Below are 19,727 nucleotides of genomic sequence, written 5' to 3'. Positions count from 1 at the left end.
ACACATCTCAACCCCGTACCCTGCCAGCAGTGGTCGGGTGCTTCAAGGCTCGGCCTTGTTCCTCGGCCCTTCTGCGCTCTGCGCTGAGCCTTCGCTTTCCGATGGGGTTAATTTGGCTGGCCTGGAAAGAGCTCCCCGTGGCTCTTAGTGCCAGAAGGGGTAGCCCGTGGGTGACGCTAGAGCACTAGGACTTGGCTGATCCCAGGAAGGTCAGGGCCTGCCCGTCTCCCCAGAGGCCTTCCCTGGTTCCAAAAGCCAACATCAACCGGGAGCAAAACAGGTGCTCCATAAGCTCCTAGTGTTCCGCATAACCCACTCTGTCCCCTGGGGCCAGCTTGGACCCTCATCCCCAAGGCCTTTCCACCCCTCACCTCCTGTTCAAGGGTGTATTTGTATCTGTGGGACTCTCAAAGTTCTGCACTCAGCTCACTGTTCAATGCAAGCTCATTTATCTGATGACCCCTGAGCTCCTGAGACTCCTGTCTGCTCTTGGACCAGGAACCGGTACCTCGGCCCAAAGCTTGACCTTTTAGGAATGGCAATTGGATCATTTCTCATATATTCATGGAACAAGGATGGCCTAGAGTAGGGGAGCCTCAGCCAGGGTGCAAGCTGTCAGCAGTATGTCGGGTTCGCTGGCCAGAGACTGATAGCGGTGCCTGGCGAAGCCCAGCAAGGTCTGGAGATTCTTGGGGCAATTGCAAGCCCCTGGGTGTGGCTGGACCAGGTCCCTAAAGGCTGCCCAGGCCAGGGCCTGCAGGAAGTGGAGTGTGGGTGTTCAGCAGCCCAGGATGTGGAGTCCGTCCGGGGAGCCAGGATTCTGGAGGGGTAAAGGGTCTCCTCTAGTGAGAGCTGGGCGGAGTGGGGACTGGAAGCGTCTGTTTACGTACACAGGCTGGAAAAAAATCAGCGAGGGTCGAAGACAGCCACGAAACCCCTCCCCCAGAGGCCCCCAAGGACGCGCAGCGCTGCCCCCGCCCACGCTCCGAGGGTGAGCACATCTGCTTAGAAGATGAATGGCCGCGTATTCAGGGGGCATCCTTCCCCAAGAGCTGAGCTGTGGCCGGCCAGGTACCCGGAAAGGAAATGTGGCTGTCTGTCTGTCAGCCCGGGTAGGCTGCTTGGCTGCGAACTGGAATTCCAGAGCAGAGCAGCGGAGACTGCTGAAGCTGGCCCAGCCGAGCGCTTACAGCCGCCTAGGCCTGCCTGGAGAAGTAGGGTGCGTTCCAGAGGGCCAGACCTGCCCTCGTGACTCCTGCTCCGAAAGCCCTGAACCCTCAGCCGCCCTGCGCTCTCTCCCCTCCCTCGTCCGACCTCATTATTCGGGGAGAGTGAGTTGTTTGTAAACAATAAATAATGAAAAGTAGGAGAATGTTCTGCAAAAGCCTCAGCAAAGCCGGAAAACTGGAAGGAGTTGGGAGGAGGGAGGTGGGGGAGGGGAGGAGCAGGAGGCGGAAGAGCGAGAGAGACAGAGATTCGTTTCCACCAAGAAGCCCGGTGGCTAGTTTCTTATTATTTACAGGAAGGTGGTATTAGCAATTCAGGTGAGAGAGAAATAAACAGACCTGCCACGAAATCAATACAGAATTCAAAAACAATTATTAATGTCATTTGACTCGTGTTCTTTATATATCTCTCCCGGCAACGGACGCTAAACTGTCTGGATAATTTGCATGGAGCGGCTATTCATTATTTCCGATGGTTCTCCTTTGCAAGCAGCTCGGACGTGGCCGGCCGCGGTCCAACGCCATCGGAGAACTCGTATTTTCATCTGTAAATTAAAGCAATTACGCAGCAGATATTATATGATGTGTACTGCGGTCTCCAGATAGTCATCAATCACCTTCAACAGAGCTGTCAGAGCCGGCAGATTTCGTTTCTGGGAGCAGCCTTGCAGCTGGGGAGAGGGCGAGAACGTCACCATTAATTAGAGGGTGACCCTGGGGCGATTCACAGGTCTGAACCCAGGAATCTCTCGAAGCAAGTCTGCACAGCGCCACGGTGCAAGGCTTCGCTCCCCGTCGACCGTGGGAGGCCTGCCCGGTGGGGCAGAGCTGCAGGGGGCGAGAGTGCCCCAGAGGACCACAGAGACACGGGCTGGGAACGAGTTCCGGGTGGCCCGGCGCCCCCTCCCTGCCTGAGGGAGCGTTGGCCTTCTCTTTGAACTCAGGGCAAGGTTCTGAGGCCGGGGACTGCCCCGGGAAGTCCTACAGTGAGCACCCGGCCCCCTCTCTTGCCCCGATGCTCCTCAGGCAGAAAGCCGTGCCAAACAGATCCTGGCGCCAGAGGTGGGGGGGCGCTTTGGCCGGGCGCCCCAAGTCGCCTCCCCTGCACCCAGCCCTGCCGCTTGCCTAGAGAAGCGAGCCTACAGGAGTGGTCCCTGGCCTGAACAAGGAAATCTGTTCTTCAGAGTGCGCAGGGGCTTCTGACAGCCCCTGGCTGAGCCGCGAGGGGCAGGGAGAAGCCGATGGAGGGTGGCCCGCGGAAGAGGAGGGGGAGGGAGGGGAGGGAGGGGAGGCTGCGGCAGTGGGCTGAGCAAGAACTTGAATGACCTCAAGTGGAGAAAAGGAGGGGCCTTTTCCGGGGATGCTGGGCTCCAGGGGTGGCATAGCTGGGGGACGCTGTCCCGGGGAGACTCAACTGGACGTGGGCCACCTGCCCAGGTCCGACTCTGGGGAAAGTCCCGGGGACCCACACAGATGAGGGCACGTTGACCTCAGACAGGCAGCCGCAGTTGATTCTGAACTTCCTTTCGTGGCTGTGTTGGAGCTGGAGCGAGGCGTTCCGGAGACCCGGTTAAACAGTGGCGAGAAGCACGGGCGCCTACGCGCGGGGCCTCAGAGCTCTCCTTCCTCCCAGGGCGAGCGCGCGAGGAAGGGCGGGCAGCTGCCGCCTGAGCCCGGCTAATTTTAACTGTTGATTACATCTTCACTGAAGACTCACTCGTGTGTCCCTTCATAGGTCTCATTTGTAATTGAGACTAATGATTACAGTGGGGTGGGAAGGAGCAGATGCTCATTAATTAATTTCTAATTAAAAGTGCCTTCCGTCCTCCGGTGACTTAGGAGAAACACCGTTTGTCGGGCCGATATTGACTCCTGGAATGGAATCCATTTGTTAAAGCCCAATGGCCCTCCGCCCCGGCCGGCGCGGCCCCGACTGCCCTCACCCCTCCCGGCCAGCGTCCAGTGACCCGCACGTCCGCGGCCGGGCCTTACTGCGCGGCGTGGAGCTGACGTCAGTGTCTCCGACGCTTAAAACTGCGCACATCTGACTTGGTTCCTGCGATTCGTTTTTGCTTTGTTTTGTTCTTTTTTTTTTTTTCAAAATATGTATTTCTGTCGCCGCAGTAAGTTCGGTCGCTCCCAGAGCCCTCCCGTGGCTCCGGATTTCGAAGCGGCCACCACCGCTCACTTTCCTTCCTGGTTACAAAAGTTTGCGGAGCGTGTGGGTGATTTAACCTGCTCTCCCGCTTCGTCCTCTCAGACCCTAGGAGCCTGCAGCCCGGGAGCAGGGGCGGAACCACTCCGGCCCCGGCGCGCAGGGTCCTTCCTGCCCCGCCTGTCCGCCCTGGGCCGCGCCCGCCATGTCCTACCCTCAGTTTGGATACCCCTACTCCTCGGCTCCCCAGGTAAGGGGACTCCCCGCGAGGACCAGGTAGGGTGGGCAGGACGCGCCGGTGACCCTCTCTTCCCAGCTACAGGCCTTCTCGTGCCAGGCGGGTGGACCCCGAACCCCTGTGCAGGGCGGATGGGCTGATAAAATCCAACAGGGCGTTAGAATTCATATTTGTTCCACCCACTGGGCTCTGAGGCTGCGTCCCAGAGGATCTTAGGGACCCGGGGAGGGGGAGCACCTGGCATCAAACAATCTTGGAGTGCCAGGGCCCATGGCCTTGGGAACCTGGGGTGGATGGGAGCACTCGGGCTGGGTCCCACATGCTCAGAGGAGACCAGGCTCACAGACTTGCAGAGAAGGACCGAGGTTGTAGGGTGTGGAGATCGGAAGACCCCTGGGAACGGAGGCGAGGCACTCCCTGGGGGGAAGCTCCTCCAGCCAGGATGCCCCGCCCATCCTCGCGGCCCCTTTCTCCCCCAGTTCCTGATGACCACCAACTCCCTGAGCACGTGCTGCGAGTCTGGTGGCCGCACACTGGCTGACTCGGGGCCCGCAGCCTCAGCCCAAGCGCCCGTCTACTGCCCGGTCTACGAGAGCCGGCTGCTGGCCACTGCGCGCCACGAACTCAACTCAGCTGCCGCGCTCGGTGTTTACGGGGCCCCCTACGGCGGCTCGCAGGGCTATGGTAACTACGTGACCTACGGCTCAGAGGCGTCTGCCTTCTATTCGTTGGTAAGGGAGCATCCCAGCCCTCCCCCGCCCCGCCCCTACCCCTGGATTTGCCAAACCCACTCCCTCCATCCAAGGTCGTGAGTCCTCTGGGTCCCCCAACTGCTGAGGGTTGTCTTCGTCCAGCTGGGCTCCCCAACCAGTCCCTCGGAAGAGGGATCAGGAACGCGAACACTCCGCCGGGTTCAGGGTGCCCCGCGGGTGCGCCGCTGTGAGCGGACTTTTTGTTTTGTTTTTCCACTGAATTCCAATAAGATCCCTGGCTCTACTCGCCAAGCCCCTCTTCCTCTTCCCCTCCCACCCCCTCCTTCTCCCTCTTCTCCCTCCCCTGCTCCTCACTCCCACCCTCCCTTACCTCTCCTGCCCTCTTCTTTCCCGGTTCACCTGCTCTCCCGGCTGGCCACTGCGCCTCTCCATGACCCTTCTCCTCCTCCCCGCACTCGGCCTCTCCATGACCCTTCTCCACACCCACCTCTGCTGTCCTCTTACCCACTCTGATTCTCTCTTTTCCCCCTTCATTTTCCTTCTCCTTTCTATCCTGTTTCCGGAACTCCAGTTGTCCCCTCTCCAGTTTGGGGAATGGAGAACCAAGGCCTGAGGGAGATGAGCCTCAGGCAGGGCCTGCTGCAGGTGTGGACGTGGGTGTGAGTGGGGACTGCCCGGGGATGTGCCTGGGGATCTGACCGGAGCCTGGGGAGCCAGGGGACCTAGGGAAAGGGCTGTAGCTGGGTGGTGTCTGGAAGCTGCGACCCCAGACCCCTCTGCTCCTACAGAATAGCTTCGACTCCAAGGACGGGTCGGGATCTGCGCACGCGGGCCTCCCGCCAGCTGCGGCTGCTGCTGCCGCCTACTACCCTTATGAGCCAGCTCTGGGCCAGTACCCCTACGACAGGTGAGGGACCATCAGTGGTCAGCACCTCCATGCACAGTCAACATGCCCCTCCGGGAAGTGGGGAGGCAGGTCAAGCCTGCTACCACTGAAGTCAGGCTTGACCTGCCACCGTGGTCCATGTACTGCGGGGAACTAGAATTTGCCCCAGTCCCCTATTCCACCCCACTCACGCTGCAAAAACTGCTCTAATTTCTGAGGACGTGGCATCTGGAAGGCCCAGTCTACTAAGGCGACTTCCTCAGGAGCCTCAGTCACCTCCCTGTACCCCAAGAAGTAGAGCCCTGGTTGAGTGTCCAAGCAGAACCCACTGCCCCTGCAGAGGGAGCCATGAGGGGGAGACCCTGCAGCTGGTCGTGTCCAGTCCAGGCCACAGTGTCATTCCATCTTCCTGGGTGACCATAACAGTTGAATGCACTGAGGCAGCAGGCAGCTCTCTGCTCCGGTCCACCATGGCCTTTCCTCGCAGGAACTTGCATATTAGGGTGGGAGGTCACCTGCCTGCAATGTGTTCTTATGGCTTGGGGATCAAAGAAATAGGAGTGAAGCCCCATCGAGAACCTCAGGGAAATATCTCTGGAGAGTGACAGAGGCCATGACCTCTCCCGCTTGGGAATGAGCCAAGCTCCCTGTCATATTAATGACATTCTCTTCGACCTCCGCCCACAAAAGGCTAGGCGTCCCCCCCCACACACACACACACAACCCGACACAGGGAGGCAAAGCCCTTCCCAGCGTCCCTGGCAGCCCTGCCCCCACCCCCAGGGTCGGCCTGGGCTGGGCAGCGGCTGGCCCTCCGCTGCGATCCGTGCCCCACTGTAGAGCCTGTCTCCAGGTACGGGACCATGGACAGCGGCACGCGGCGCAAGAACGCCACGAGGGAGACCACCAGCACGCTCAAGGCCTGGCTGCAGGAGCACCGCAAGAACCCGTACCCCACCAAGGGCGAGAAGATCATGCTGGCCATCATCACCAAGATGACCCTCACGCAGGTCTCCACCTGGTTCGCCAACGCACGCCGGCGCCTCAAGAAGGAGAACAAGATGACGTGGCCGCCGCGGAACAAATGCGCAGAGGAGAAGCGGCCCTACGGGGAGGGCGAGGAGGAGGAGGAGGCCGGCGAGGAGGAGGCACAGGAGGAGCCCCTCAAGAGCTCCAAGGGCGAAGGTGAGTTGGGAAGTTGGCCCTGGGGTCAGCCAGGCTTCCAGGGAACTTTTCCAGGGTTTCCTACCACCTAGAGAAGAGCAGCCAGGCACAGAGGGGAGCTGAGCCAAGCAAAAACAGAACCTCCCAGGACCAGCTGGGTAGCAGACGAGTTGTGGGTAAGGCCCTGTGCACCTGGAGACTGTGGTGGTCCCCTCTGGACACACAGAGAGAAGTCCAAGTCATGTTTTAGAATCTCTCTCTCTCTCTCTCTCTCTCTCTCTCTCTCTCTCTCTCTCCCTCCCTTTCTCTCTCTCTCTCTCTCTCTCTCTCTCTCTCTCTCACACACACACACACACACACAAACACACACACACCACACACACACACACTAGAGGTTGAAATCAACCTAGTCCTCTGTGTCACCAGGTGGAGTCCTGGGCACCTTCAAAGGAGATGGAAAGACAGAGAAGGACCTCAGGCCTTTTCCTTGCCCAGTACTGGACTCCATAATGTGGCTTAGGAGGAGTGGGCGACTGGTGACCCACCGAGCTGTCTTTTCCACTAGCCTGTGTTCTCTCCTGGCAGAGGCTGTCAGCAGAGAGGACAAGGAGCTGGAGCTCAGTGACCTGGAGGACTTCGACCCACTTGAGGCAGAGACCCCAGAGTGTGAGCTGAAGGCACCCTTCCAGCGCCTGGACAGCAGCCTGGAGCGTGGCCCTGCTGCACCTGATGGCCCTGGCACTGGAGGCAAAGAGGCCTCCGGCCCGCTCCGGGTGCCCTTGCCCACGGATGGAGGAGCTGCCCTGGATGAGGACCTGGAGAGGGCCCGGAGCTGCCTCCGGAGCACAGTGGCCAGGGAGGAGCAACAGCCAGGCACAGAGGGTGACCCACAGGCCTGCAAGGCCAAGCTGGGCTTTGCACCTACTGGGACGCCAGGGGGTCTGGAGTCCAAGCCTCGCATCTGGTCACTGGCCCACACGGCCACTGCTGCAGCAGCCACTGCCCTGAGCCAGACTGAGTTTCCGTCCTGCATGCTCAAGCGTCAAGCTTCTCTTGCCCCTGCAGCCACATCCTCCACACCCACCTCATCCTCCTCTGTGGTCCCGGCACCCCTAGGTGCCCTGGACAGGCACCAGGACTCCCCAGTAACCAGTCTTAGAAACTGGGTGGACGGGGTCTTCCATGACCCCATCCTCAGGCACAGCACTTTGAACCAGGCCTGGGCCACCGCCAAGGGTGCCCTCCTGGATCCTGGGCCTCTGGGACGCTCTCTGGGGGCCAGTGCCAACATGCTGACAGCGCCCCTGGCCCGCACCTTCCCCTCTGCTGCACCCCAAGATGCCCCAGCTGCAGGTGCTGCCAGGGAGCTGCTGGCCATGCCCAAGGCTGGGGGCAAGCCCTTCTGCGCCTGATGCCGCCTGTCCAGCATGACAGAGAAGGGAACCAGCGCTGGCCCAGAAGACCAGACTCTTTTTTACTGAGTTTCCAAAGGAAGGCCAGAGCGTGGCCAAGCCAAGGCTGCCAACATACTGGGAAGGAGCACTGGACTCAGTCTCCCCAGGGCCACAGAGAAGCGTGTGCTGTCACCAAGATCCCCTGGACCCACCTGGTCATGAGTCTACCAGAGCCATGCCCCTGAACTCCTGAACCCAGCAGGGAGAGTGCTCTCACAGCAGATGGGAGCACCCCTGAAGCATCAAGTTTACATCCAGAGTGTACGAGGAGAGGGCGTTCGGGCTCCTGGGCTTGTTTTGTGTAGCTGTCTCAGTGGGGTTGGGGGCATGCCGGTCTTGGTTATGAATTCTCAGCCTGCTCATCTTCTGACTTCATCCTCAGCACATCATGCCCACCAACAGCACTTCCACCAAGTTTACACTGTTGCACATTCTTGACTCGATAAAATTATGTTTTTTAAAATGTATGTTCACACCAATAATTGCCTGCTTCAGAGAGAGGCTAATAAAACCCAGTGATGGTGTTTGCATTGCAGAGTGAACACATTTCAAAACCTGGGGCTTGAGAGTTTGCCAGAGGAGGTGGTGCTGATGCCCATGGGAATGAATGGGGTGGGGCTGGGCAGGGTGGACTGGGGTGGGTGTCCACCAGACAACACCTCCATAAACTCCTTGTCAACCCAAGACCCCCCCTGCCCCTTGAGTCCACCAGAGTCCTACCAAAGCCACTGAAAACAGGAGAGTGGCTGAGAAATCAGAGCCTTCTGCTGGACTCCTCCTGTAGAACAGTCAGAAAAAACTTTTCCACTTTTCCCACTGCCAGACTCCAGAATTTTGAGCCAAAAGAAGTTTCTTTGGCTGAATTAGAACAAATTTTAGACTTTCCAAATTCCTAAGGCAATGTCCTGGGGGAGGGGGGTGCATAGGAGCCACCCTGCCCTAAAGCCAGTACCCGCAGAGGCCCTCTGCCCTACCAAAGGGGAAGTCAATTGGCCTTCCCTAACCCGGCCTCACCCCCTGTAGAGGCCCTTTCTCACGTAAATTAGGGCTGTAGGGGGTGGAGCTGGGTGGAAAGATCTCCCAGGCAGGGGGAGAAGGGCTGGGCAGAACTAGAGGGTCAATTGAGGGAGCACAGGGACAGAGCCTGGCCTGGGGAGGGTCCTGCCTGCACAGACCCCTGGCTTCCAGCAGATCCCTGGCTCGAACCCCATCTCCACTGGCCCAGTGGCCGCCAGCAGCTGCTCCAGCCTGGGGTCCTCGCTGATCTCCCCGGGGCATCCTGGCATCCTTCGTCGGGGTGGTGCTGTCCTCTGGCTCACCAGCAAGCCTGCTGCTCTGGCTCCCAAGGGCCTCCTAAAAGTTCCAAATGGCCACAGGGAGCTCCTGAGGGCAGGACAGCACAGGGGATGCAGGGACAGGGCAAAAGTGGCCTTTGTCCAGGATGGAGCGAAGCCTGGAGGTATGCAACTCCTTCTTGAGCAGGCGGGCAACCGGGCAGGCAGCCTAACCTCCAGGGACAGAAGAGGTCTGGGCTTTCTTCTGCCAGCCTGGGTCCTGGGTGGGGCGCATCTGGGGCCTCCGGGTGCCCGGGTTTCTGCAGAAAGGCCTCGGTTGGCAAGGAACTCTGGAAGACTGGTCGGTCGGCTATCGAGGTCAGCCTTGGCGCAAGTTTAGGCACCCGAGGGAGAGGGAACCCTGCGTGGCTGGGCGCATCGCCCGAGCGCGCGCCAGGCGGCCGCGCCGCCGTCGGGTAATTGGATTGTAGCGGCCTGCGCTGTCACCGCTTTCACTTTCACTCTCTTGGATGATATTATCGAGGTTCGGAAGCTCGCCGCTGATGTGCCTGTCAAAAGGCTGCGGCGGGAGCCCCCGGCCTGGCGAGCGAGCATCAGCCAAGATAATTTGAAGTGAAATTTTCATTTTGACAGTAAACCCCTCAATTTCTAAAGGCTGCGCGCTCCGAGAGCTCGCTGGCAGGGGAGGCTTTGCAGAAAGCCCACGTCTTAGACTGAAAAGGGCAAAAGAACTCGAATTAGTTGTAATAGATAAAAGGGCAAAAATAAAGAGTCAAGGGTACTTGACAGTAATAGCGAAAGTGGAGTCTCAGGGGAGACGCGTTGCGCCCGAGGCTGGGGCGCCAGGAATTTTAATGCGACCCAGGGCGGCCTCTCCAGCGCACCCCCACCCGCCCTAGACAAAGCCAGAGGTTTTCAGCAGAAATAAGCCATTTGGGGGCTAGGCAGGGATGAAGGCTGGGGCGGCAGACATCGGGGACTGGGACTCAGCCTGGCGCCCTGGTGGCAGGCAGCTCTGCTGGGGCCTTGAAGCCGCGGGCGAGCACGCCGGTGGCTCCGGTAGGCGATCCCGGCCAGGGAGCAACTCCGACCCCAGGGCCCAGAGGGTTTCTGCTGCTGGCCAAGCTTGTGGCCCTCAGGATCTCCCGGGCAGAGTCCCTGGCGCCAGGACCCGCCTGTCCCTGCGGCTCTGGGCGTGGGAATCCCACTTTGCTGGAGCCCCCAGATCTCAGTGGAACTCGCTTGTTTGAATACACGTGAGGAGGGGCTCCGCCACACCGAGACCCCTTCGCCTCGTGAGGCACAGCCCGCCACGCTCGCCTCGCGCACCCTGACCCGGCTTTGGGGGCGCCCCCACCCCGCCGGGCCGGGATGGCCCGAGAAGTGGGCGGGGCCCTCACGGGGTTGGGGAAGGACGTCGGGGGAAAGGGGTCCGGCGGGTCTCCGCGGGGAAGGGTGGCCAGCCCCGACTTCCCTCCCGGGGCGCCCGGCGCGGCGCAGGGCCGGCGCTCGGTCACTCAGGCGTGGCCGATGCAAACACGCGGAGAGGAGAGGCTAAATTAACGGCGCTCTTTACATAGAGCCAAATAAAACTGTAATCAGCGGCGCGTTACTTTTCATTAAGCGAGTCTGACAGCAGCATATTCAGACTCGACAAGGGAACAGGCGCGGGAAATATACGGCTCTCCCGGCCGCCCAGTCTAAGATAATTCCTTAAGCTCCATTAACAACTCCTAGCCGCAGGAAATGGGCTCCGGAAAACGTCTCCAAATCTAAAAGCTTTATCGACCCCTCAAACCGTGGCTGATGGTTCCATTTTTTTCTTTTTTCTCCTTTCCTTTTATTCTTTTTTTTTTTTAACTTAAGGGAGAGACATCCAGCAAGGTAATGGAGTTTGACACGACACCTTCTTAACTAGAGAGAGGCAGGCAAGCCAGCCCTTAAATGATATTTAAAAGGCAACCAATTAAGATTTAAAGTGGTCGTCTCCTGAGATCATGCAGGCCGTGTACGCCACCTACTTCTCCCCGGGCAGGCCTGCCTGGAGCTGCGCTGACGCTGACGAGACAGCCTGCTGGCTTTCCCCCTCCGTTGTCCGCCCCCTCCCGCCCTCTTCTCCCTCCCTCTCCTTCTCTCCCCCTCTCCCCCTCACTCTCTCTCCTCTCCTTCCCTTCTCCCTCTCCTCTCTCTCCCCCTCCCTCCATAAAGAGAGTACTGGAAGAGATACACCGGGAACAGAGGCAAGAGACCTTCCACCTCCTCAGGAGGACCCTGGGCTGGTCACTAGACAGGGAACAGTCTCCTAGCACAGGTAGAGCAGCCACTAGTCAAGGGAGACTGAGCCCTGACTCTCCTACAGATGTCCAACTGCTTCCTGCTGTCCCTGGTGGCCTCAGCATCCCAGAGTGGCCTGTCATCTGGGCCCCAGTGTGGGGTCAGGATGATGGCATTAACATCAGAGGACAAGTAGCAAGCTGCCCTCAGACCACAGCCAGCCATGTGGATCCACAGGGCAGGGGATGGCCCCTCACCCTCCTCTTCCTTGCCCTGTGCTGCTCTGAATGGCTCTGATGGGAGCTGGGCACCCCCTCGCCCTCCTGGGGTTACTGTCCCTGGTCATTTGTTCCTACTGGGGCTACCACACCAGGAAGTGTTCTCCCCGGTCACCTCCTGGGAAGGCAGCCAGGCCCAGGAAAGGAAGTCCAGGACCCTGTGATTTGACCCCAGTCCAAGGCCTGGGTTGGAGGGAAGCCCAGACAGTGGGAGGGGGAGGGGGAGGGGGAGGAGGAAAGAGTGGAGGAAAGAGGAAGAGAGGAGAGGAAGGGGGGAAGAGAGGAGAGGAGGAGGAGGAAGGAAGAGAGGAGAGGAGGGGTGGAGAGAGAAGAGAGGAAGAGGAGGCATGGAGAGGAGGAGAGGAAGAGAGAGGAAGAGGAGGGGAGGAGAGGAGGAAGAGGAGGGGAGGAGAGAGGAAGAGAGGAGAGAAAGGGGGGAAGAGAGGAAGAGGAGGAGGAGGAGGAAGGAAGAGAGGAGAGGAGGGGTGGAGAGAGAAGAGAGGAAGAGGAGGGGTGGAGAGGAGAAGAGGAAGAGAGAGGAAGAGGAGGGGAGGAGAGAGGAAGAGAGGAGAGAAAGGGGGGAAGAGAGGAAGAGGAGGAGGAGGAGGAAGGAAGAGAGGAGAGGAGGGGTGGAGAGAGAAGAGAGGAAGAGGAGGGGTGGAGAGGAGAAGAGGAAGAGAGAGGAAGAGGAGGGGAGGAGAGAGGAAGAGGAGGGGAGGAGGAGGAAGAGAGGAAGAGGAAGGGAGGAGGAGGAAGAGAGGAAGAGGAGGGGAGGAGGAGGAAGAGAGGAAGAAGAGGGGAGGAGAGAGGAAGAGGAGGGGAGGAGAGGAGGAGAGAGGAAGAAGAGGGGAGGAGAGAGGAAGAGGAGGGGAGGAGAGGAGGAAGAGAGGAAGAGGAGGGGAGGAGGAGGAAGAGAAGAAGAGGAGGGGTGGAGAGGAGGAGAGGAAGAGAGAGGAAGAGGAGGGGAGGAGAGGAGGAAGAGGAGGGAGGAGAGAGGAAGAGGAGGGGAGGAGGAGGAGGAAGAGGAGGGAAGGAGGGGAGGATAGAGGAAGAGAAGGGGAGGAGGAGGAAGAGAGGAAGAGGAGGGGTGGAGAGGAGGAGAGGAAGAGAGAGGAAGAGGAGGGGAGGAGGGGAGGAGAGGAGGAAGAGGAGGGAGGAGAGAGGAAGAGGAGGGGAGGAGGAGGAGGAAGAGAGGAAGAGGAGGGAAGGAGGGGAGGATAGAGGAAGAGAAGGGGAGGAGGAGGAAGAGAGGAAGAGGAGGGGAGGAGGGGAGGATGGGAGGAAAGAGGGAGAGGGAAGGAGGGGAGGATGGGAGGAGAGAGGGAGGGGGAAGGAAGAAAAGGGACTAGAGGAGGGGTGGAGGGGAGGAGATGGAAGGAGGGGATGGAGGGGAGCCCGAGGGCAGAGCAGGGGCCTGGAGCAGGGAAAGAGGGAAAGGAGCAGGAAGTGGGTGAGTGGAGTCCAACAGGGAAGGGCAGGTGGAGGGAGGGAAGCTCAGCGGAGGTGACAGGGGGCCACATTCCCTGGCATCTGACCCCTCAGTCCCCAACTGCTATGGCAGGAGGAGTCTGAGCTAAGATCCTTGTGGGGAGGCCTGGGGGTCCAGCTAGCAGCTTGGGGGCATGGGGAGAACAGAAGACAGGGAACCACTCGGTGCTTGGCCCTTACATGTCCAAGGGGTGGGCTGTAGGCCATAGATCTGGTCAGTCCAGGGCCCTGCCTTCCTGGGACACACCTGTGCCTCGAGGGCGTCCTGACGTACCTCATGCTTCTGCTCCTAGGACTGCCCTTGGCTGAGGGAGTCTCACAAGGTCAGGAGAAGGTGCTGCACAGGGACACCCTGGGAGGTGCGAAGGGGTCCCCAGCAGCAGGCTCTGCTCCAAGGAGGAGAGAAGGAACACGAGGCAGCCCTTGCCCCCCTCACTCCATCTCTGGGGAGAGGCTGGGTTGCCCTGGGCACTGTTGTACGCAGACCCACCCCTGCTTCTCTGCACTCACAGGGAGGTGCAGAGAGCGCCAGCCTCCACTGTGGATGGGCAAGGGCCCCCAGGGCAGTCACACCTGCAGGCGGGGGAGCAGGGCCAGCAGGCCCTTTGGCATGTGAGGGGCTAGAGTAGGGGCCATGTTGAGTCAGGGACACTGTTGCTGGTCTCCTTGTGTGGGGTAGCCGGGGTGTGTCCCAGGAGGCACTGACCCCAAAGCAGGTGGGGTGATTAAACAAGGAAAAGACAGAGCAAGGAAGAGGCAGCTGGGACCCTGTGTGCCAGCCCTTGTGCCACTCTAGTGGGCCAGGAGCCAGCCCAGCTCCTTCCACACTGGGCCTGGTTGGTTGCTGCCCACCCTAAGGAGGTCTCTGGGGCTTGTGCCTACAGCCCTCCTGAGCAGAGTGTCCTGGCAGCAGGAGTGACATCCACCTGCTCCACCGGGCCGCAGAGTCCCCCAGTCCTGTCGACACCCTGCCCGCCATTCCTGGGCGTGACACAGAGGGTCTGGAGAACCTGGTCCTGCCTTTGGGAGGCGAGACACTGGGCTCTGGCCTCCTGTCCTGACTCCTGGGTCCCTCCCCTTTCCTGGTCCCTGCCCCTCCCACAGTATCCTCCTCTGGAGGAAGCAAGACCGGCCCCAGCACCCAGTGGTTCTCATTCACCTCCAGACTGCAAACGGGACCTTAATTAATGAATTTGATAACAGAGAGCCCCTTTTCATGGAACATTAGCCCAAGTTCAAGATGATCAGCCTGAACACAGCCCACAGCTGTGCACAGCATGCACCTGGGCAGAGCATGATTTGTGTAGACAAGTAGGTAGGCAGGCCCTGCTACCAGGCTGCGCGAGGACACCCCAGCACTGGGAGGCAGCTGCGGGTGGCGGCACTCGGAGGCCGGGTGTCAGCACCAACAGCTGTGGGCACACGCAGCATTGCTGGTCTCTGGTGGCAGGGTGGGGGATTCAGACCTGCCATCTCTCATCTGATGGCTCCTGTTGGTCCCAGATGGAAAAGGAAGGACGGCCCTTCTCCTCTCTGTGAACGTGGGCCCTAAAGGAGGAGGTGGCGACACCAGGACAGCAGAACCTTGAGGTCCAGGGGTCCACCTGCTCCCGTGTGGCACCTGCAGAGTGGAGACGGGTTGTGTGCTTGCTTGGACCTGGGACCTTCCTGGCCCCGTGTGTGGGGTGGGCCTCAGGGACTGTTCCAGAGTGCAGTGCCAGGGTGACAGTCTTCGGGTGATGGGAAGGACAGACAGCCCTCTCTGGCCCATGAAGACAGGCCAGGCCCACAGGACCTGGGAAACAACCTCTGTCCTGGTAGAAAACAGGGCTCCTAATGGCTGCCGGTGACCTGGAGGGGACAACAGGGCCCCGTGGCTGTGCCAAGATACACTTCAGACACTGAGGAAAACGCTAAATGGAGGAGTCCAGAGTCACCCAGAGACAGAGGTGACGTCACACATAGCCCTGAAAGGCTTGCACTGGGCCCCTCCTCAGGTCTCCTGTCCGTTACTGAGGGACCAGCTTCTGAATAGAGGCTGGATCAGAACGTTCCTGCTGCAGTCGGTGAAGGCTCTGGAGGGTCACCACTGTTCCTGTGGGGCCTCTGCCCTGGGGGCAGGGGCAGCTCTTGGAACAGGCCTCCCCCCAGGCCTGTGTGCAGAGGCCGCTGGGCGTAGATCACGCCCGTGGGGCCTGCAGCCTGCAGGACTCTGCCCACTGGCCCCTCCTGGGACCTGGGTTTGTTGGTCTCCTCATGATGTGGATCCTGAGGGCTCCTCACCTGCGGCGGCGGCTGGTCAGGGGCTATCTGTGCATTTGCCACTTTTCACCTGTTTCTGTGGCTCTGCAAACAGCACAGCAGCTGCAGAGCCTGGACACAGCTGACCCAGGGATTCTGCTGGATCAGCGCCTGGAGGTGGCCCAGGGCGGCTGGCCATCTCCATACAAAGGGCCCAATTCACCTGCCCCACAGAACATGTCGCCATTTTGTTTCAGCTCAAATGTTTCTAGAAATCAGAGCATGTTCTTTTTCCCATGCTTTCTCTGTGCTGTGGATGGAACCGGGGCCTTGTCCAGCAGGTGCCTGCCTCGAGCTGCATCCCCAGGCCAGAGACCATCCATCTTATTCTTCTGGTTTCCAGTACGGTGTACGTTCCTCTCCTTGACGTTGAGCAGCTTCTCCCCTCATTTCACGGGACGTCCCCCTCGAAAAACCTTCCGTGCAGGCGTCTCTACCTGGGGGTGCAGAGGTCTGTGAACAGGCAAGCACTCCTGTTTCCAAATGCGGCCCGGCTTGCCGCTGAGCGCCTTTCAAAGGGCCGTCCTGTGTTTAAAATAGATCATGGCTTATCATCTCACAGAAGTTTCCAGATAGGGGGTGTGTGTCTGCAAGTTTTTGTGGCAGGGTTATCCATCATTTGACAACCGCTGTGTAGCGACACAAGCCACTGCCCACCAAGACCCCCACCTGCTACTGGGTGGATCTTGGTGTACAATAAATAAAACCAGGGAATATGGGATTACATCTCTTGGTAGACAATGAGGTAAAATTTAAAAATACACATAGATAAATGCTGTGTGCCACTTAAACAGAGACACACATGGTCAGAGGGAAATAGGCTTGGAGACTATTTAAAAATTGCTTGGACTTGTCCTGCACAATTGTGATAGTCTACACTGTGGTCTGCTTGGTCCTAGAGCCAGACAGCTGCATGACCAGAACAGTGACAGTGCAGGTGTAGGCCTGGGGCATGGAGGACCCGGGCTCTGGTTCCCACCCCTGGCCCCTAGGCCCCAGAGAGCACCTGTGCTGGCCTGACCCAGCCCTTATCTCCAGGCCACAGGTCTCTGACTTCTGGGAACCAGAGCTACTGGCTGGGCCTGCTGCAGGCTGCATCCAGAAAGCCAGCTCCTTCCTGACTCTCTCCTTGCCCCGGGGATTGGCCTCACCATAGCCCCCAGAAACCATGACAGCCTGAGTCCAGAAGTCAGGCACAAACTGTGGTCAGGAGGAGGGGTCTGGCCCAGAAGAAAAGCCAGGTGCTGCCCGTGTTTATGGCAGAGATGGGACAGGAGTGTGGCACTGAGGGAGACTGGCCAGGGCGAGGCACTAGAGCTGGTTGAGGCCAGACCTGAGCAAACAGGTGCCCTGATGACAGCATGTGCTGGCTTCAGAGTGTCCCAGAGTGGCTCTAATAGCATCATGGCTGCCACAGAAAGAAGAGGGGCAGGAGTATTGCTCAGTAGTCGGAGCACTTGCCTAGGGTGTGTGGGTGCTGGCGCCACCCAGAACTGCCAAAGACAAACATGGACTGCAGCAGAATAGTGACAGGCACCAGGGACGCAGAGTGCACACATTTGTCACGGAGGCCCCTCACCCACACCTGCTGTCCCTCAGGTCAGCAGAACACCTCCCGAGGCACTGAGCAATGCTGGGATGGGAAGGGACACTCTGAATCAGAGCCTGCTGTGGCCACCTGTGGGTGCTGCCACCACCAGCCCTGGCTCCCAGGGGAGTGGGTCCAGAATGGCAGGGTCCACAGCATACTGGCCACCAGAGCCAGGGCAAGTGAAGTGACAGCTGGGTGGCAGAGCCACCCACTGTGTTTGCCCCTCAGAGCTCGTTGATGGCAGCTGGTGATTCAGAGGCCTAGGCAGGTCAGAGCCTCCCGGCTTTGTAATTAAAAGAGCCAGGTGAGGTGGTGCACACCTGAAATCCCAGCAGCTCAGAGGGCCGAGCAGGAGGATCACAAGTTCAAAGAGAGCCTCAGCCTTAGTGAGCCCTATGCAACTTAGGAAGACCCTGTCTCTCAATAAAAAATTAAAAAGGGTTGTGGATGTGCTCAGAGGTTAAGCACCCCTGGTACCAAAATAGGAAGAAGGAGAGGCCAGTTAGAGACCAGTGTGGCGCATGCCCGGCCTCCGAGAATCGACTTCCACCTGACTCCTGGGCTCTTGGCCAGCACCCAGCCCAGGCCTTCCCTGGCTCCCTGGGGACTCTGGCCCAGGGCTACCTGCGTGCAGGATGGTGATGACCCCTGAAGCCTTGGGCCCCTGTCCTAGCCAGGAGTCCCTGGGGAGACAGCGCACTGGCCCACGTATCCCAGGGGCAGGCCACGCCAGGCTCTGCAGGCCCTTGCTGGAAATGTCATGGCACACATCTGAGCCCCACCCCTGAGGCCTCCACTGAGCCACTGTTGACCGAGTGTCCTCTGGCGTTGTGAGCCCAGTGGCTGAGTTCAGGCTTGCAATGTCTGGGGTACAGGTCTGTGGAGTGAGTTGACCCAGCCCGCCCGCCAGCATTCCTTCCAGAGCAACCCACACGGAAGGAATCCACACCTGTGGACCCGGATAGCAGAGTGGGTGCAGCACCCGGGACTCGTGCAGTCCAGCACTTGGTGGAAGGGGCAGTAACACCCCCAACCCCATACCTGGAACCCGAGGGTCACTCGTGAGGCGTGAGACAGGCAGACTGAGGGTGAGCCAGCAGAGGGGAGCTTCATGAGGCCGCTGGAACCTCGGGGCCCTCGGGCAGCACTGCCCCAGCCTCCAAGCAGGGACCAGGGCTGAAGGGCTCCCGTGACTCAGCCTGCAGCCAGCTCGAGGCTGGATCCAGCTGCACTCTCTGCCCTGAGACAAGGACACGCTGACCACCAGGGCCTCCTCTCTTCTCCCCCTGTGAATGAGAGCTGCCAGGAGGCCTCACATGGCTGACCACCATCCTGTGCCAGGGATGGAGCCTGCACCCTCATCCACAGTTGGCCCCTGGTGGACATCCTGCACCCAGCACACCCTGCTGTGCAGCGAGTTTCTCACCAGGTCAGGAATTAGAAGTCCTCTTCTGTTCAAGTCAGTGTCCTTGGCCGGGAACCACTGACCATGCTGCTTGTGGCCATGACTGTCACACACGCCATTGGGTGGCCCACTGGCATCCGTGGGCAGAGGCCAGGGAAGCAGCACCCCAGTGTGCAGGACGGGCCCAGGACTAGAGCCGCAGGTCCACGGTGTTGGGCACAAGCAGCCCAGCTGGGTAAGCGAGGAGCTCGCGGGGAGCGTGCAGAAGTGGCAGGCCCCTGGGGGAACTGCTCTGGTTGCAGGGGTCTGTGCAGCCCAGGAGGCTCTGCGGGAACCTGCCTGCTCGGGCCTTTGCTCTCAGCTCCACAGAGCACCTCACCTCCGCGAGAGGGAGCGGACGGCTCTTGGCCGGTCCAGGCAGTGGGAGGCCACCCTCTGCTATCGCTTTTATTTCCAGGAGATCAATTCAGACCACAGCCACCAAAGCTTAGATCCCACTGTCATGCTTGGTCAGAAGGCTCTGCGCTCCCCTGTCATCCCATGCTCCATGACGAGTGTCACTGGCGCCACAGGCAAGTGGCACAGCTAAAGTGGGTACAGGCCCCGTCCCATGCCCCACTTGGTGTCACGCCATGCCACCCTGATGGCACTCTCCAGGAGCCACGAGCCTCTGGCCCAGTCACCCACAAACCAGCTACAGAACAAGCAGTGAGCAGAGAAGGCTGCAGGACCCGTCTGCATGGGTCTTAGCAAAGATGGAAGCCGCATGGAGCCGTTGACAAGCCTCTGGCGGGAGCCGCAGGGCACACTGTTGGAGCCCAGCTCCACAAAGGTGAGCACATCGGGCAGCGACTTCCGCCTGCCTGTGGGTGCCTCATGCAAACTGGCCACCCAACCACAAGGACCCTGGGTGACCATGCCACATGGTGAGCTCTGGGAGCATGCTGTCAGGAAGGCAGGGCAGGGCAGAGAGGGGAGGACGGGCAGGCAGGTGTGCGAAGGCCACCCTCCTCACCTCGGCTGCAGCGGGGCCCCCACCCCTGAACCTCCACTGAGCCACTGTTGGCCAAGTGTCCTCTGGCATTGTGAGCCCAGACCCACGGAATCCACTGGACGGGAGACTCTGCAGCGGAGGCTCTCCTCTTGCTCAAGGGTGGGGTTCTCTGCAGAACCCGTGGACCTCCCTGTGGCCCAGATCCTGCCAAGCTCCACGTGGGGTCCTGCTCAGGCATGGGCTGGATGAGTGCTGGTCAGGCAGC

At 59.8% G+C, this 19,727-nt stretch overlaps 1 protein-coding gene across 1 annotated transcript; it reads left to right on the top strand.

Moving 5' to 3' along the window:
• Positions 1–3,586: 3,586 nt before the first annotated feature.
• Positions 3,587–7,794, top strand: Irx4 (iroquois homeobox 4). Its single transcript, XM_026380039.2, has 5 exons — positions 3,587–3,631; positions 4,099–4,350; positions 5,121–5,239; positions 6,072–6,403; positions 6,968–7,794. Exons 1-5 carry the CDS (start codon positions 3,587–3,589, stop codon positions 7,792–7,794), a joined length of 1,575 nt encoding a protein of 524 aa, XP_026235824.2.
• Positions 7,795–19,727: the final 11,933 nt, after the last annotated feature.

This window comes from Urocitellus parryii, chromosome 1, assembly GCF_045843805.1.
Source record: "Urocitellus parryii isolate mUroPar1 chromosome 1, mUroPar1.hap1, whole genome shotgun sequence".
In the NCBI taxonomy this organism is placed as follows: Eukaryota; Metazoa; Chordata; class Mammalia; order Rodentia; family Sciuridae; genus Urocitellus; species Urocitellus parryii.
The sequence above is the reverse complement of the archived record's forward strand: the minus strand, read 5'-3'. Positions and strand labels throughout refer to the sequence as shown.

What these genes read in the sequence shown, in the direction of transcription:
- Irx4 (XM_026380039.2), top strand. Translation starts at nt 3,587, where the DNA reads ATGTCCTACCCTCAGTTTGGATACCCCTACTCCTCGGCTCCCCAG. An exon ending in GGCCAGTACCCCTACGACAG is followed by an intron (nt 5,240 to 6,071) that starts GTGAGGGACCAT and finishes GCCTGTCTCCAG; the next exon opens with GTACGGGACCATGGACAGCG. An exon ending in CAAGAGCTCCAAGGGCGAAG is followed by an intron (nt 6,404 to 6,967) that starts GTGAGTTGGGAA and finishes CTCTCCTGGCAG; the next exon opens with AGGCTGTCAGCAGAGAGGAC.